This window comes from Nicotiana sylvestris, chromosome 9 (genome assembly GCF_000393655.2).
Source record: "Nicotiana sylvestris chromosome 9, ASM39365v2, whole genome shotgun sequence".
Classification (NCBI taxonomy): domain Eukaryota; kingdom Viridiplantae; phylum Streptophyta; class Magnoliopsida; order Solanales; family Solanaceae; genus Nicotiana; species Nicotiana sylvestris.
Genome location: NC_091065.1, coordinates 179997366 through 180015212, shown reverse-complemented (window position 1 = coordinate 180015212; position 17847 = coordinate 179997366). Strand labels below are relative to the sequence as shown.

The following is a 17847-nucleotide window of genomic DNA, read 5'->3' as shown; positions in this document are numbered from 1 at the left end:
CCGCCAAACCCGTTGTATCCCCTAACCTGCCCATTTTCTATTTTTAAATCTCAACCTTCCATTATTTCTCATCCAATGGCCCTTGTTATTTCTCCACACCTATATAAAATCCTAAATATAACCACTTCTAACCCTAAGGGACCCGAGGCACCAACAGACACAAAAACATAATTAAGGGCGAGGGGACTCTTGACACAATTTATAGGGCTTTAGGTATAGAAAAATCGAGAATTTCAAAGGAGAAATTGAATTAAAACTAAACCAATCGACTCTTCTCAATTCAGCTCTGGTCGGAATATTTTTTTGGTTGATTTTTCAAGTTTTTTTTTCAATTCCTATAATATAAAATACAAAAGGAATGTAGTTTGATTTTAGTTTAAGGAATGTAGTTTGATTTTAGTTTTTCTACTCAAAAACTCTTTCATTTAAAGATCATACAACACACAAAGATTGGAGCCCCTTTTCTCTTTGATCTTTAGTTTCTGAGACTTGGAGATTATTTGAGGTTTGAAGCTGATCGAAGCATCGATCGAGGTGTGTCTCGAGGTTTCGAGTTTCTGTCTAACGCTTTCATTGAGGTCAAATTCACTGGTTCACGGTTCCTGTCGAGGTTCCGCGTTTCCGTTCAATTTTGGTTGCTATTTTTTGTGCCTGAAATTCGAATTTGGAGCTCTGAACCTACTAATCTGCCATACATTAAAGGAAAGCACATCTCAGGTTCATTAACATCCTTCTCTCCTATTTTAGTGACCTTACGTGTTTGTGAATTCTTAGTTTTGGACTGATCATATGAGCCAATGTTATTTCACTTTAACATGATTTTGTGTTATCTATGCTTCTTGTGTTAAATCTTTAAGTTTGAATTAATTGTTCTTGGCTGGAAATTGCCGATATCGGCATGTCTCTTTGTTTAATTTTTTTGCTATTGATTTTTCCTTCACTATAGCTTAATTAGTTTAGATCACAAATCGATAATGCAGAATAGTACTAGGATTTGAAAGAAACAGAGTCAAAGTTTCATACTCGCTGCCTTATTTTATTGCTTTAACTAAGCCCTTGGCAGAAGTGAACAATTCCACGTGTTGTTTTGGACACATCTTGTTTAGTTGAGAATATTTCTTTTAGTTTGAAAACAATTCATAGAATATGTATAAGAAGGTTTCCTTTGTATCTTCTGAAGTTGCTAGAAATGGGTGGAAATTTGCTTAAAGATTTACATATCACTGTCTGAATTCATGATTGAATTTGACTGCTTTGAAACATGAATTGTACTTCTTGACTCAAGTTATTCTTCCTATTTTCTTTCTTTTAGTGCTAGAATAGTGTTTCCTTCCTTATAATTTGGTATACGATTCAAAACTGAGATTCACGATTTCTTTTTCATATTGGTTTCCTTAATATCTTTGGCATTGTGTAAAAATGTTTGGATTGCTTCGTTTGAAAAATCATGGTTAAAAATGGGTCTCTTTGGGTAAAATGTTTGAATCTTGGTTCCTTATTCATTTTCTTTCATATTAACTATTTGAGATGTAGGAAAATCTTTAGAGGGTCCTTCCCAACAATTCTGGTTTGCTCTCTTTATTTTACTATTTTTAGATTTCTGTAATTCTTAGTCTTCTGTGATTGAAATGCTTATGTGCATAGATTCTTATTACGTCTGTTTGTTTGCTTGAATAAATATTGAATGATGGATTCTAATGGGTCATGGATGTTGGGGAAAGGCCAAAGCCATTAGTGATTAAATCTATTTGCATGCTTTAGGATCGGGTTTGGTAAAGTACATGAAATGAAAGTTAAAGAACATGGCCATGAAACAAACTTTCCTTTTTATTTTATTTTAGTTCATTTTTACTTCACTACATTATTCGTTAGTAGCATGTTTAGGTCGACCACATTTGGATAGGCAATATTAGGACGTTTTTTTAGTTTTTGGGGCGAGAGATTGTTCCCTTAGATAAATTTATCCGGGGAATTCCCCATCGAGCTTGTAAATATTTTGGAGGCCATAACGAACACCGTGGAGGAAGTGTAGTGTAGGTTAGTTAAGGATTTTAATATTTTTATTTTTCTTTATTAGGTGGGGACAACCTCGAGCCTCTTCTGTGTTTATTTTTATTTTTTGTGTGTTTCTACCTCAATCTGGGTATTTCTAAAAGCCAACTGGATCAAGTATGCAACTGTACTAGTTACGGGACTCGAAAAATACCTAACACCTTCTCCCCGAGTCAAATGAATCCCCTTACCTAGAATTTCTGGTGTAGTGAGGTTTAGAGTCAAATGTGTTTTTAAGGGAAAATTGATTTTAAATGGTGACTTAGCACACTGAGATTATATGCCAAGTGGCGACTTTGAGAAATCCCTTTTAAATAAATGATTTTGTCACTTTCAATTTGAAAACACTTTTGAGCTTTTTAAATCTCTTTTATTTATTTCAAGAGGGTTAAGGGAGTAAAAAAGAGGTGTGACAATTTGTGTGTGCCTCTTAGTGAGGTTGTTCTCTCGATCTTTTATACTCTCTTTTATATAGTGAATTACTCATCTCCGTATTTGGATGTAGGTCAATTGATCAAACCACGTTAAATGATTGTGTCTCTTTTGGTATATTTCTCTTTTGTTATCTGATTTATCGTCGTTGAAGATTTGCTTCACTCACTTTCGCATCATGACACCTGATTATTTCAATCCTAATATAATTGAGATTTATACTTGTGTCGTATGGTAACTTTTGATCCCTTTTACAACTACACCAGAACTTTTGTTATATTAAGGGGATTAATTCAATGGTTCATATATAACAAAAACATTACTGTGCATGTTTACACGGTATAATTTTTGCATGCGAAATATCGATTTTAAAAAATATTACATTTTATATCTATTTAGAAAAAATGTCCAAGAAAATTAAACCCAATAACCTTGAAAATAATTGGTCTTAATTTTTTGGCCGCCGCTTGCCCTATGGATAAACCTTTAAGGTCAAAAGTTAAAAGTGTAGCACATGGGCAAGAAATGGACAACACTTGTTAAACTTGAAGTTGTGCCCATAGAACAAATGGGGCCAAAAGATCAAGAGTGACACCAAAGTGTCCTACTTGTGCAAATCACCCGAAAATATTTACAAAATACCCAAAAGGTATGTAAATACCAGCGTATACCTTCAAGATATACGATTCACATGTTATATACCTTAATATTATAAAACAATGTGAACCAACTATTCTTACTGTTGTATACCTTCATGATATACAACTATGTGCATTGCATAAGTCATATGTATATAATGTATAAAATTGTGCTATATAATTTCTTAATAGACAAACTTTATAAACGGGTACCATGCATGAGTTTACGTGAAACCATGCTCCTAGATTTTGAATGGTTCTAAAACGCTAGCTAATTGTTGATTATCAGACTGAAAAGTGACTATTTGTCCATTTTTCTGCTCGAGCCGATCCCAAATTGTTGGTTTATCTAATTCATTATATTACCTGCTATCTAGATATCTAGTTATTAACGTACGGAGCGTACAAAAAGAGTGTTAGAGTCTCTAATTAGCTGAAACTCGAAAATAGAAATTGTAGTATTTTATATGATCTTGGACAATCTTCACCTTGTGAGTTAAAATATTCGAAATTAAGTTAGATGCAAATCCTGTTGTTTTTTCTTCCTCTTAACATATATATTCGATTATGGCAAACTAAGAGTTGCTAAGATTCGGTGAAGCAGCTTAATGAATTATGAAAAATGATCTCAAAATGTTGTTTATAATGTGTAGTGACTCAGATAAGTAGGTCGTTCCAACGTTCTCAGCAAATGGGATTGGAGTAATGTGAACCTTATAATTAAAAATTACTTGTAAAAGCTACTCTCCTTTACGATATGCGGCTATCCTCTGTGCTTTTAATTGTTTTTTACATGCATGTTGAGGGTCTGATTCCACTTTGATGCATGGCATTCCTTAGGTGAATGTCTTAATCATGATCAACTTAAATGTAGGCGGAGCAGAGCTAGAAGTTTAGTTTATACGAATTCGGTCGAATCCAATAACGTTTATACGAATTCGGTCGAATCCAATAACGTTTATCCAAATTTTATATTTATATTAAAAATTCATTAAATATACAAAAAGTAAATTCAAAAGTCAGATACTGAATTGATGTCGCTATATTAGAATTTAGAATCCATAAAATTTAAGTTCTGACTCTCTCCTTGTGAACGTAAGCTTCTCGATCTGTACGTAAGGTAAGAGTACAAGACTAGGCAATTTACAAAAATGACACACTTCCAAAGATGGAAATGTAATCCGCGTGGAATCATTTCTTAAGATAGAAAAAGAAGGTAAAAGTAGATCAGGTTAAAATGACATTTCATAACCCGATTTGAGTCGATAAAGGGATAAAAAAAAACTAAAATAAATAATGGGGATTCATATACTCGTGACAGTAACTTCTGAGCCCCTTCCTCACTATACGAAAAGTTTCTATATTAAGGAAATTAATTCAACAGTTTATATATGACATAAAAATTCTACTTTACCTCACGTTATAATTTTTCAACAAAGGGAAGTTAATTAAATCCTCTTCCTGTTCAATAGCTATTCAGAATATAATGCACAATATCTCTTTCCTTTTTGGAATTATCGAAAAGTTGCATAAACATAGTGTGATTCCCAAAATTTTAAAAATTACTCATGGCCACTGGGGCAACTGCAAGTGCAATCATGGATTAATCATTAGTAATCAACCATACATATTCAAACTATCAAGAAAATTGATAAAGTTTAAATATTCTTGCCTTATGTTTTAATGATCTAACAAATTTACTGTTAATTAATAACCAGATAGGGAACCTGACCTACTTGGACTACTGCAAACTTTAACGAATTCCAGCTAAAGGTGAACTACTACAGCATCAGGAGCTAGGAACCGACAAAAGGACCTGATACTCTTGTGGTTTCCTCATAGCAGTACAAAGTCAATTGGACACAGCTGGAAATGAAGTGACTGATGGCACTGTTTCTGCCGCACTGCACTGTCTCTAGCGCCCACTCACTCTAACCAAATAAAGTACTCACATCATTTCAACTGATGTGATTAAGATGTACCTACAATGAGTTTTACACAAAACATCACTTGAAGGTTTTAGTTTCTCATTCAAGCTTCTTGCAAAAACAGAGAAATCAATCCTCACAAGCTTGAAGAACAAGGTTGAACGCAACTACGGACCAGTTCCTAAAAGATAGCTTGTTGTTGTCCTAGTTGAGTTGTAACCTTGTTATTGTTCTTATTGTATCTCCTAAATTGCTTACCTAGAAGCGTTTGATTTGGAATCATCTTGTAAATCCGTAAACTCCTTGAGTTTATGTTGTGACTAGATTTAGTCATAAGGAAAAGTCTTTGTAATTGTAGAGTTACAAACTGGCTTGTGGTGAGAGCATTACAAGTTAGAAAAAGCCTTTGTAACTAGGAAGTCACAAAGTGGCTTGTGGTAAGAGTACCACAAGTTAGTTGAGTAAATCCTTTGCAATAGGAGTCATTGCAAAGTGGCTTGTAATAGGTTATTTACAAGTTAGTGAAGTTAAAAGCCTACAGGTGTAGGTCGTGGTTTTTTGATCCCCTTGTGTGGGATTTTTCCACGTAAAAATCCTCTTCCTTATTTATGTACTATTTTATTAGCATTCTCAGCAGAATCTTGTGGAGGACCAGGTACTATACGGTTTGGTGGAATCATACAAACTAATAATTGGTATCAGAACAGGTTCCTCCTATCAGGCTAACACCTAGGAAGGATCTTCATGGCGGCTCCACCAAATTTTGAAGAAGGTCAATCCTTATACCGACCCACCAAGTTTAATGGACAATGCTATTGGTAGTGGAAAGCTAGAATGCACGATTTTATCATGGCTGAGGATTGTGATCTATGGGATATCATTTGCAATGATCCTTATGCTCCAACCAAGGTGCTAGAGGAATTAATTTTCAATGACAAAAACCATCAAAGAGTACACTGAAGCAGACAAGAAAGCTGTGGAGAAGAATTTGCGTGCCAAAAAAATTCTAGTATGTGTAATGGGACCTAAAGGGTACAATAGAATCTCCATCTGCGACACTGCCAATGAGATATGGGAAGCTTTGCAAACAGCTCATAAGGGAACTACACAAGTAAAACAGTCTGAAAATGAACCTAATACTGGTGATAGTTCCATGATGGCAGTTGAAGGCGAGGAGATTGGATATGACTCAACTTTTGCTTTGATAGCTTAATCAGATGATGATGAAGACAATGGCAACAAAGAGGTAAATTCCAGAGATGTTCAGAGAAATCTGAAATCCTATTCTCCAAAAAACTCATATCTTTAGCTGATGTATTAATCACTTCCTTTCATAGTCTTGTGGAGGATAGGGATTCTTTGATCTTAGAATTAGGAGAATCTGAACAAACTAGAGATGACTTAGTGGCTGTAGTTACTGACCATAAGAAAACCATTGAAATCCTCAAAAAAGAAAAGAGTGATCTGTTGGCAGAAATTGCAGACCAAAGGGAAACCATAGTGAAACCATGGACTAAGTCAAAACCTGAAAGTTCTGAAAAGGGAAAGGAGATAGCAAGTGAGGAACACATTAGGCATGAAAATGAGGTGAAAGCTATGAGATTTAGGATGTGTGCTGAAATTGAGAAAAGCGGGCTTCTCTAAACTAATCTGGAAAGAGTAAAGAATGATCTTGAAAAGTCCCTAAAGTGGACCTGGTCCTCAGAAGCTACCACTGCTTTGCTTACTAATGATTGTGAAAAAAGGCAGGGAGCAGGGCTCTAAAGGGGGAAAACTCCTCACAACCCTCACATCAAGTACGTCACTGTCTCTGATAACTGGCCTCATGCCCGATGTGGGAACACTGGGAGCTTCAAGAAAGGTGTCGAGGCCAAGAATCAATCAGTTTGGAAAGACAAAGTATTTGCTGAAACAGTGACTATAAAAGAGGGACCAGGTTCCACTCACAAAAAATGCATATTACCTGCATGGACTAAGAGAACTCTTATTCATCACCTTGCTTACTACAAGGGAACCAAACTTGTTTGGGTTCCTAAAACTAACTCCTAATCTCTTGTGTAGGGAACAGTGAAAGGAAGTGGTCAACAATGGTTCATGAATAATGGGTGTTCAAAACACATGACTGGGAACACCACAGATTTTCTTTCACTAAAAGCCATGCAAGGAGGTAGCGTATCATTTGGCAATAGTAAAAAGGAGTACATTATTGGAGTTGGAAAATTTGGGATGTCACTCACTCATTTTATTGAAAATGTGTACTATGTCAATGGGCTTAAGTACAATATCCTGAGTGTTTCTCAAACTTGTGATAAAGGAAACTAGGTGGAATTCTTGTCCAAAATATGTACAGTCGCTGACCTTGTGACTGGTAAAATAGTACTGGTGGTCAAAAGATACAAGAACATCTATGTTGCTGATTTCGAATCCTTACAGAGTAGTGATCTGAGGTGTCTGAAAGCTGTTGATGATGATGCTGAACTATGGCACAGAAGACTGGGCCATGCAAACTTTTCCCTTTTGAACAAACTAATTCAGAAGGACCTGGTCTATGGTCTTCCTATGTCACAATTTAAGATGCAAAAAGTCTGTGATGCCTGTGCTAGAGGAAAACATGTGAAGTCCTCTTTTTAGGTCTAAAAGAGATGTGAGCACTTCAAAGCCACTAGAGCTTCTGCATATGGATCTATGTGGACCTATGAGAGTGCAAAGCAGAGGAGGAAAAAGATACACTTTCATAATCGTGGATGACTATTCCAGATTCACATGGACTCTGTTTCTCAAAACAAAGATGAAACTGTTGAAGTGTTTGAAGCCTTTGTGAAGAAAATCCGGGTGAAATGGAGTCTAGAGTTGTATACATTAGATCAGATCATGGGACAGAATTTGACAATGTCAAATTTGATGAATTTTGTAATGAAAATGGCATCACTCACAATTTCTCAGCTCCCAGAACTCCCCAACAAAATGGAGTAGTAGAAAGGAAGAACAGAACTCTGGAAGAAATAGCAAGAACAATACTTATTGACAGTGGAATTGCAAAGAACTTCTGGGCTAAAGCTATCAACACTGCCTGCTACTTAGTGAACAGGTGCATGATCATATCACTTCTGAACAAAACCCCGTATGAATTGTTGAATGGAAGAAAACCCAAGATGACTTATCTAAGAACATTTGGATGCAAATGCTATGTTCTCAACAATGGAAAGGATCAGCTTGGTAAATTTGATGCCAAGAGTGACGAAGGAATATTTCTAGGCTACTCTTCTCAAAGCAAGGCTTACAAGATATATAACAAGCGGACTCAATGTGTTGAGGAAAGTATCCATATTATTTTTGATGAATCTTATCTATCATTTGAGAAGAGTGTTGAGGAAGATCAAGATGGAGAACCCTCACTAGTTCCTGGTGAAGTCATTAACATGACAAACGGAAAGGCAGATATGATGAGTCAAGTAAAGGAGCCAAGTGAAGAAAACACTGCCTCATCATCAACAGAACCAAGCACTTCAATTACAACCATTGAAGCTGAAGAAAGAGTGGTTGATGCAGTTCATGGAACTTCACTAGCACTTGAGAGAAAGATAGAGGAAAATCAGCCAAACATACCTTCCTCTTCTCAGAATGAACCTCAGGCGTGTAACTGGAGACACCAAAGCTCTCATCCAATAGACAATATTATCACTCCTCTAGATTCTGGAGTACAGACCAGGTCAAGAGCCAGAAATTCACTTGCCTTCTCAGCCTTTCTCCCCTAGATAGAACCCAAAATATCAAGAAAGCCCTGAAAGATGTATATTGGATAATAGTCATGCAAGACGAGCTGCATCAGTTTGAGAGAAACAATGTGTGTCACTTGGTACCTAGACCCCCAGATCGAACCATTATAGGAACCAGGTGGGTATTCAGAACCAAGCTCGATGAACATGGAATTACCACAAGGAACAAGGCTAGGCTAGTGGTCCAAGACTACAATCAGGAGGAAGGGATTGACTATGATGAAACGTTTGCTCCAGTGCTCGCATGGAAACTATTATAATTCTAATCGCTTTTGCATCTAATATGGAATTCACCTTGTAACAAAATGGATGTCAAGAGTGCATTTTTAAATGGACTCCGTAAGGAAGAAGTCTATGTGAAGCAACCCCCAGGGTTTGAATGTCATGAGCACCCTAAATATGTGTTTAAACTGGACAAAGCTATGTACGAGCTAAAGCAGGCTCCTCGAGCTTGGTATGAAAGACTGTCAAAGTTCCTCTTGGAAAATGGTTTTAAGAGAGGGAAAATTGACAATACTCTTTTCTTAAAGAAACAAGGAAGGAACCTTCTCATTATTCAGGTTTATGTTGATGATGTCATTTTTGGAGCAACAACTGACTCTCTGTGTGAAGAATTTTCAAAACTCATGGGAAGTGAATTTGAAATGAGCATGATGAGGGAACTAAACTTCTTCTTGGGTCTTCAAGTAAAATAGTACCTAAAGGGTATATCCATTTTTCAACAAAAATACATCAGGGAGCTCTTGAAAAGGTTTGACATGGAAGCATCAAATGTGATAGACACTCTCATTGCAACTGCCACTCGACTGGACATGGATGAAACTGGATCTCCTGTGAATCAAACCATGTATAGAGGCATTATTGGGTATCTCCTCTATCTCACTGCCAATCGACCTGATATTGTTTTCAGTGTGGGGTTGTGTGCATAGTTTCAATCAAATCCCAAGGAATCTCACTTGAAGGCTGCCAAAAGAATACTGAGATATCTCAAAGGAACACATGACCTGGTGTTGTATTATCCATCAGGTGATAGTTTTAATCTGATTGGGTATGCTGATGCAGACTATGTAGGTTATCTTGACAGGAAAAGCACTTCTGAAATGCTCACTTCTTAGGTTCATGTCTTATCTCTTGGGGTACAAGGAAGCAAAGTTCAGTGGCTCTTTCAACAGCTGAAGCTGAATATGTAGTTGTAGCATCCTGCTATGCTCAGCTCCTATGGATCAAGCAGCAACTGGAGGACTTTGGGGTACTCACTGAGAGTGTGCATCTTCTATGTGACAACATTAGTGCACTCAACATGGCAAAGAATCCAGTTCAACACAAAAGGACAAAACATATTGATGTGAGACATCATTTTCTAAGAGACAGTATGGAGAAAGGGTTGATATGTATGAAGTTCTGCAGCATAGAAGATCAAATTGAAGACATTTTCACCAAGGTGCTAAGTAGGGAATAGTTTGAAAGAAACATAGTGAAGTTAGGGCTGTTGAAGCCAAATTGAGAACCTGATTCCTCTTTAGCTGGCTTTTACCCTTAAGAAATAACTGGCTCAAAGTATTTTCTGGCCATGTCTCACTCACTTCAATACCGTTGCAGGTAAACATGCATGATGATTATATAGGCGATAGATGCAGTGCATGAATGATAAAAGAGGATTGATTCTTTTCAAAAAAAAAATCAAGACCCTGGTTCTTGTACCAAAGGTTAGTAGTTCTGTGCATCCTTTAATACACGTCTTAAAAAGGGTACAAAATACAACTGCCATGTCATCAACTTTTCAGATCCTACTGTCACGTCTCTTCATTTCAAAATGTTCCATCTCCCTCTGAAACATTGGAATTCTCCACGCCCAACCGCCATTTAAGAACCGGTGCCTATTCCTCTTTATTCATAATTATCCTCTCCTTTTAAAAACCCTCTCTTCTGCTCTTCTTAACCATAAGTCTTACTTTAGAATCACCCAAAAAAAGAGGATCATCACACCACTTCTTTCAATGGCTGAGACGACTTCTGATCTCCCTGCCTTATTTGTAACTACCACTGATCAATCTATGGAACCTTCTGTTCTCACTGAGCCTTCCTCACCCTCTATTACTCATGCTGCTATAGTCACACCTTCCCCAGTTTCCCAATCTCTTCCCAATTTAGAAACCCTTGAAACTACTGCTATGTTCTCCCCATCGTCTGATGTTCCCACCAGTCAAACCCTAAGTGTAGAACAAGGTCAAAATCCTGAGGTCACAAAGGATTCTGCCATCGTCGCCACCAATTCCATGGTTTTGGAAGCACCGGTTGAGGAAGAGAAAAATGTTGTAACCATTTTTATGGTATCCGCTGATGGTGTATTGCATGAGATTACATCTCAGAAAAATGAGACACAAAGTATGGAGGAAGAAGGGGTTATTGTAGCTGTTGAATGGGATGCAGTAGCAGATACTACTTGGGCATCAGATGAAGAACATGATACCTCTCCAGAGGACCCATGTCAGGGCTCTCATCCCCAGGACAGTGTTGTTCCTGCATTTGATGTTGTACCACTGGAAATTCAAGCACCTGAAATGAGATCCAGTGATGAAGAAGACCTAGATAATGTGGCTCTTGATGCATTCATAAGTAAGAGGAGGGTTGTGTCCACCCTTGAGTCTGAAATCAAACGACCGACTATCAGGCTTCAAGTTAGAGTGGCCTACGATTCTTCTCTTCAAAAGAGCAAGAAGAGTAGTAAGAAGAAAAGAAGAAAGTTGGTAAAAGATGGTGTACCTGTAAGTGATGAGGCGATCCCTGTAGTCGAGGTGGAAGAGGGAACCCCAGAGGAACCTGGTTCACTTGTTAGGCGGTCTTCGAAAAAGACAAAGCCTATTTCAATAGAGAAAGGGTCAACATCTATGTCTAAGATGAAAGAGGTAGTGAGTGAGTTTTCCATGTCTGATCAGGATGTCCTAGTCAAATCCAAGGGAAAAGGCAAAGTCAGTGGAGAGAATTCCGGGAAATGCAAGTCTGAATCTTTTGAAGAACCTGGTTCTGTAAAGGAAATGAGAAGTGAAGTCGGCCTTGGCTCTAAGTGCCTGAGGCATCAAAACGTTCTGCTGGGTCGTACGTTTGACCCAGCAATCTCTGAGATGGCTGGAATGCGCCAAATTCTGGAAATGGTCGAGTTTCAACGTTGGGTGTATCTATTTCAAATTGATGTACCTAAGGTGTATGAGGAGGAGTTACAAAGTTTCTTTGCTAGCCTCTTTCCAGTTGATACTGACCATGTTTGTGCTTTGGTCAATGGGGCGGACATCGTCTTTGACGTAAAATTGCTTGGAGAGATCTTAAAAGTTCCTACAGCTGGTGTGTCCAGTGTAAGAGATATGTGTCAATATAACTTCAGAAATGCAGTGGTAAAAGACAATGCTAACCAGAAAGGGGACCAAATCCATAAGAAAGCACTACTCCCTGTTTACCAGCTGTTGTTTGAATTGGTTAATAAAGTTCTATTTCCTTGAGCTGAAAAGAGGTCAGTGACTTCTAAGTCTGGCCTATTCCTAATGGAGCAACTAGACGGTTTTACTCCTATGAGTCTGCCTGCTATCATGATTGAACACATGCAAAAGGTTTCCACCTTCAAAGACGATAATCATGGCCTTCCTTATGGATTCTTGCTTACTTGAGTGTTCAAATTCTTTAAAGTCCCACTGGGGACGGGAAAAGTGGGGACTCGAAACAGACTTTTTCACAAACGACTTTGGAAGAGTGCGAGTGCGTGGAAAAGTATGGGGGGTAGGAAGTACATCAACTATTTCACAGCTTATCAATGCCTAGAATAGCGCAGCTGAATAAATTCATCAGTTGAAGGCCAGGAATGCTATCCCGGAAGGTCAGCAAGCCTGAGGGGTTCCGATGTCGAACGATGAAGTGACTCATTTGACACAGGAGAATGATGATCTCAGGGCACAATTAGAGAACCTGAAAGTAGAACTGCTCAATGAGCAAAAGTCGGCAAACGCCCGAATAGACCTCGTTCTCCAAATACTTGCTGCAGCTACCAAGCCTTTTACTTCTAGTGCCCCCTATGTACCTCTTCGGTGACAAGTTTCTGGTTATTTTTGTTATGTTTTTCTTTCTTTTGATGGTTTGGTGGATGTTTTGTTTTATTTTTTTTGTGTGGTTGGAATGGAACACTACTTCTCCCATTAACAAGTCCAATGTTGCCTCTCACATTTTCAAAGCAGAGGCATATTAAACCTTTATTAATATCAATCCTCATTTTGTTATGTCAGTACTATCTTTCTGTGTTCTATTCTCTATCATGATTGTGTGAACATATGTGGCATGAATTAGCTTAGATGGACTTCTTTGTGCTGTTATTTTTTCTTAATGATGCCAAAAGGGGAAAAATAATACTCAGGGGGAAAATTGTTACGATAAGGCATAGTCACAGGGGGAACTCTGTGTTCCTATGGTACGTAAACCGGTTTTTACTGCTCTAACTCCACTCTATAAATGTTAAGTTTGTCATCATCAAAAAGAGGGAAATTGATAGATTTTACTATTCTTACCCTATGTTTTGATGATCTAACAAACTTACTGTTAAGAACCAGATAGAGAACCTAACTTACTTGGACTACTGCAAGCTTTAATGGATTCCAGCTAAAGGTGAACTGCTACAGCATCAGGAGCTAGGAATCCATAAAAGGACCTGATACTCTTGTAGTTTCCTCATAGCAATACAAAGTCAATTGGATACAGTTGGAAATAAAGTGACTGACGGCACTGTTTCTGCCGCCCTGCACTGCCTCTAGCGCCCACTCATTCTCTAACCAAATAAATTAATCACATCATTTCAAGTAATGTGATCAAGATGTACCCACAATGAGTTTTATACAAAACATCACTTGAAGGTTTCAGTTTCTCATTCAATCTTCTTGCAAAAACAGAGAAATCAATCCTCACAATCTTGAAGAACAAGGTTGAATGCAACTACGGACCAGTTCCTAAAAGATAGCTTGTTGTTGTCCTAGTTTAGTTGTAACCTTGTTATTGTACTTATTGTATCTCCTAAACTACTTACCTAGAAGCGTTTGATTTGGAATCATCTTGTAAATCTGTAAACTCCTTGAGTTTATGTTGTGACTATATTTAGTCATAAGGAAAAGTCTTTGTAAATGTAGAGTTACAAACTGGCTTGTGGTGAGAGAATCACAAGTTAGAAAAAGCCTTTGTAACTAGAAAGTCACAAAGTGGCTTATGGTAAGAGTACCACAAGTTAGTTGAGTAAATACTTTGCAATAGGAGTCATTGCAAAGTGGCTTGTAATAGGTTCTTTAAAAACCTACAGGTGTATGTCGTGGTTTCTTGATCCCCTTGTGTGGGATTTTTCCATGTAAAAATCCTCTGCCTTATTTACGTACAGTTTTATTAGCATTCTCAGCAGAATCTTATAGAGGACCAGGTACTCTATGGTTTGGTGGACTCATACAAACTAATAGAAAGATAAACAGTCAACAAGAGCAAAAATAGCAAACTTCATTGATAGAGAATATGATTCTGCCACAATCCACAAAAAAGAATAAAAAATAGTCAAAACTTGAGCAAAACAAGAAAAATCCTTAATCTGAGTCATTGAAAGGTCTAGACAAGGTTCAGGAAATGAAGGCTAAAGAAATTAAGGCTTAGAAGAACTAGAGGGTTGGATCTTGGCTTGGAGAAGGTGCAACATGTCTTGAAGAATTTCATCATTCTTCTCATTTTCCTTTGTGAGCTCAGTTCTAAGAGCATCTCTCTCAGATTCAACCGCTACTAAACGAGACTTCAGCCTAGCTATCTCGGCATCCTTTGCCCCACTCTCCTGCAATAGAGCTCTGTTATTGCTTTTGATAGGTGTCTTTTTAGATGAACCAGGTTCATTGGGAATGGCATTGACCTCATAGTCACAAGCAGTCAGAGTGTTGATTCCAAAATGATCTTTGCTTGTGGCCATCTCCCACTTCTTCAGTGGCACCTTGCAACAAGAAAGAACAATAGTGAGAATAAACCCATAAGGAGTGGCACGGGCCTTGGAGCCATTGATAACCCTATCAAGTAGCTTGATAATAAATGTACCAGTTGATTTGCCTTCCACTTTCAAGACACTCCTTTAAAACCAAATCCATATAGTTAGCAATGTGTCTTCTTTCATGCCTAGGGAACAAACACTTATTGACAAATTCGAACAGGACTTTATGGCATGGCTTTATTTCAATCTTATGCACAACCTTAGCCTCATTCACTTCTGTGACATCACAGAATCACCTAGTAATGGTAAGGGCAGTAGGAAGGGAGTCCAGACTTGGTCATCTTTGCCTCATATAGTCATTATACCGTTTAGAAGGAATGTCAAGGATTTCACCCAGCTCTTTTGCATCAAACGTCACTTTAACCCCTTTCACCTGGCTGGTAACGCTGCCATCCTTAACCTCTGCATTGCCCATGAACTCAATAATCTCATTTCTCGCCAGCCTGCCATCCAACTGAAGGACCACATCCTTCCAGCCCTGAACAGCTAGAGCATTAACCAGTCGAACCATCCTTGGTTCCTCCAAATCCTTCAAAAGCCAACCCTTCAAAATTCTTCATTTGCCAAACTTGGCTAGCTTATCTTATTCATAGTCAGATTCACCCTCTTCTTCACTACTCCAATATTCTTCCTCAATGATCTTAACTTGTTTGGCTTCACAGCAGACCTTGTTCTTTTAGCCAAAGAAGAAGGTTCAGCATCCTTGGAAACAAATGAAAACTTTTTTGAAGAAGTCTTGGTTTTCTTTGGCTTAGGGTTCTGAGCCTCTACAGTCACATGTTCATCCTGATGGACAGGGTCCATCACATCCACATCAACAGCCTCAAAAGGCTCTGCAATCTTAGCTTTCCCTTTGTCCATTCTTTTCTTCTTGCTTTTTGCTATAGCCTTTTGTAACTCAGCATCACTCTACTTCAACTTACTCCTTGTGGCCCTTCCTTTTTTTAGAGGAATATCAGAAGTTGTCGGAGAAGTAGCCTTCCTTTTCTTGGTAGTTTTTGCAGTGCTGGGAGCTTTTTGTGTTGGGGTTGTCCTTTTCTTGGTGTTATAGCTTGCACCCACTTTCTTCAGAAGGTCTGCTAGGGTCTCCTCAATAGATGAACCAGGTTCATCTGCATGTGAACTAAGATTGACCAGCCCTTTAGTAGCCTCCCAGAATGGCATCTTTTTGTAGTCAAATAGGAGTCTAATTAACATTTCAGTTTCAATAGGTGGTTAGGCTTCCCTAAAATCTAGGTGTTTTAACACGGTGAGGATTCTAGTTTAAGACGAAACTGGTTCAAAATCAATTGGATAGGCTTTTGATATTTTGGACTCGAGTAGGACTCTGCGCATGATTTCAATATTAATATTTCAAATGTGCAGAGTGTAGAAATCATACCTCGCTATTCAGATGAACCAATACTGATGAACCAGGTTATTCACTAAGAATCCTCTTGATCACGCCTCAATTTGCCAAAATAGAGAAAATTTGTTAAAGATCAGTGAGTCATATAACACAAGGCACATGAGTATACTAGTTATAGTATGAGACTGAGCAAAGATTAATCTAGATATTTACACACTTTCCAGATTTTCTAACCCAAAAAAATTATATTTTTTTTAGTTAATTTTTTTTCCATTGTGCATTCTAAACTGGTCCCATTAGGTGATCTTAATCATCCCTAATTCTAACTTGTTCCTTTTAAAGTGCTCTCTTCTTAGTGCTTTTGTGAAAATGTCATCAATTTGTTTATCAATGGCACAAAATTCTATAGTAATCAGTCCTTTCTCATAGTTGTCCCTTAAAAAATGGTGTCTAACATCTATGTGCTTAGTTCTCTTATGATGAACCGGGTTCTTAGTCATACTAATAGCACTAGTGTTATCATAGAAAATAGGGATTCAACCAACTTCAATACCAAAATCCATCAAATGTTGTTTGATCCACAGCACTTGAGCACAACAGGAAGCAACAGCAACATACTCAGCTTCAACAGTAGATAAGGTCACTGAATTTTGCTTTTTAGTAGCCCATGACACAAGACATGAACCAAGGAAATGTGTCATACCTGAGGTTATCTTCCTATCCACAAGGAAATCTACATAGTCAGCATCAACATATCCCACTAGGTTAAAGTTACTACCTTTTGGATACCAAAGACAAAGGTCAGTAGTGCCTTTCAAGTATCTCATTATTCTCTTGACAGTAGTCAAGTGGGATTCCTTTGGATTTGCTTGAAATCGAGCATAAAGCCCTACAATGAAAACAATGTCAAGTCTGCTAGCAGTAAGATACAAAAGTAAACCAATCATACCCCTATACAACTTCTGATCAACAGATGAACCAGGTTCAACTATGTCCAATTTTGTGGTTGTTGCAATAGGAGTGTCTGTTTCCTTTGATTCTTCCATTTTAAACTTCTTAATCAACTCTTTTGCATAATTCTGCTGATGGATCATGGTTCCATTTGATTTTTATTTAATCTGTAAGCCTAGGAAGAAATTAAGCCCACCCATCATACTCATTTCAAATTCACTCCCCATAAGTTTAGCAAATTCCTTACATAGATTTTCAATGGTTGCCCCAAAAATTATGTCCTCAACATATATTTGTACTACAAGAAGTTCCTAACCTTTTCCCTAAAGAATAGAGTGCTATCAATTTTACCTCTCTTGTAGCCATGTTCAAGCAAGAATTTGGATAGTCGTTCATACCATGCTCTAGGAGCCTGCTTGAGACCATAGAGTGCCTTGTCTAGTTTGTATATATGATCCAGACACTCCTTGCTTTCAAATCCTGGAGGTTGTTTGACAAACACTTCTTCTTTTAAGTAGCCATTTAGGAAAGCACTCTTGACGTCCATCTGGTGAAGAGTAAATTCCATGTATGCAGCAAAGGCTATAAGGAGTCTTATTGCTTCCAACCTTGCAACTGGAGCAAAGGTCTTATCATAGTTTATGCCTTCCTCTTGGCTATAACCTTGAACCACCAACCT

The 17847-nt window shown here is 37.8% G+C and overlaps 1 protein-coding gene across 1 annotated transcript; it reads right to left on the bottom strand.

Moving 5' to 3' along the window:
* Positions 1-16753: 16753 nt before the first annotated feature.
* LOC138878665 (secreted RxLR effector protein 161-like) lies at positions 16754-17311 on the bottom strand. Its single transcript, XM_070158352.1, has one exon. The coding sequence runs from the start codon at positions 17309-17311 to the stop codon at positions 16754-16756; it is 558 nt and encodes a 185-aa protein (XP_070014453.1).
* Between the last annotated feature and the right edge of the window lie 536 nt (positions 17312-17847).

Excerpts from the sequence above, each read along its gene's own strand:
- LOC138878665 (XM_070158352.1), bottom strand. The coding sequence starts at position 17,311 with ATGATCCATCAGCAGAATTATGCAAAAGAGTTGATTAAGAAGTTTAAA.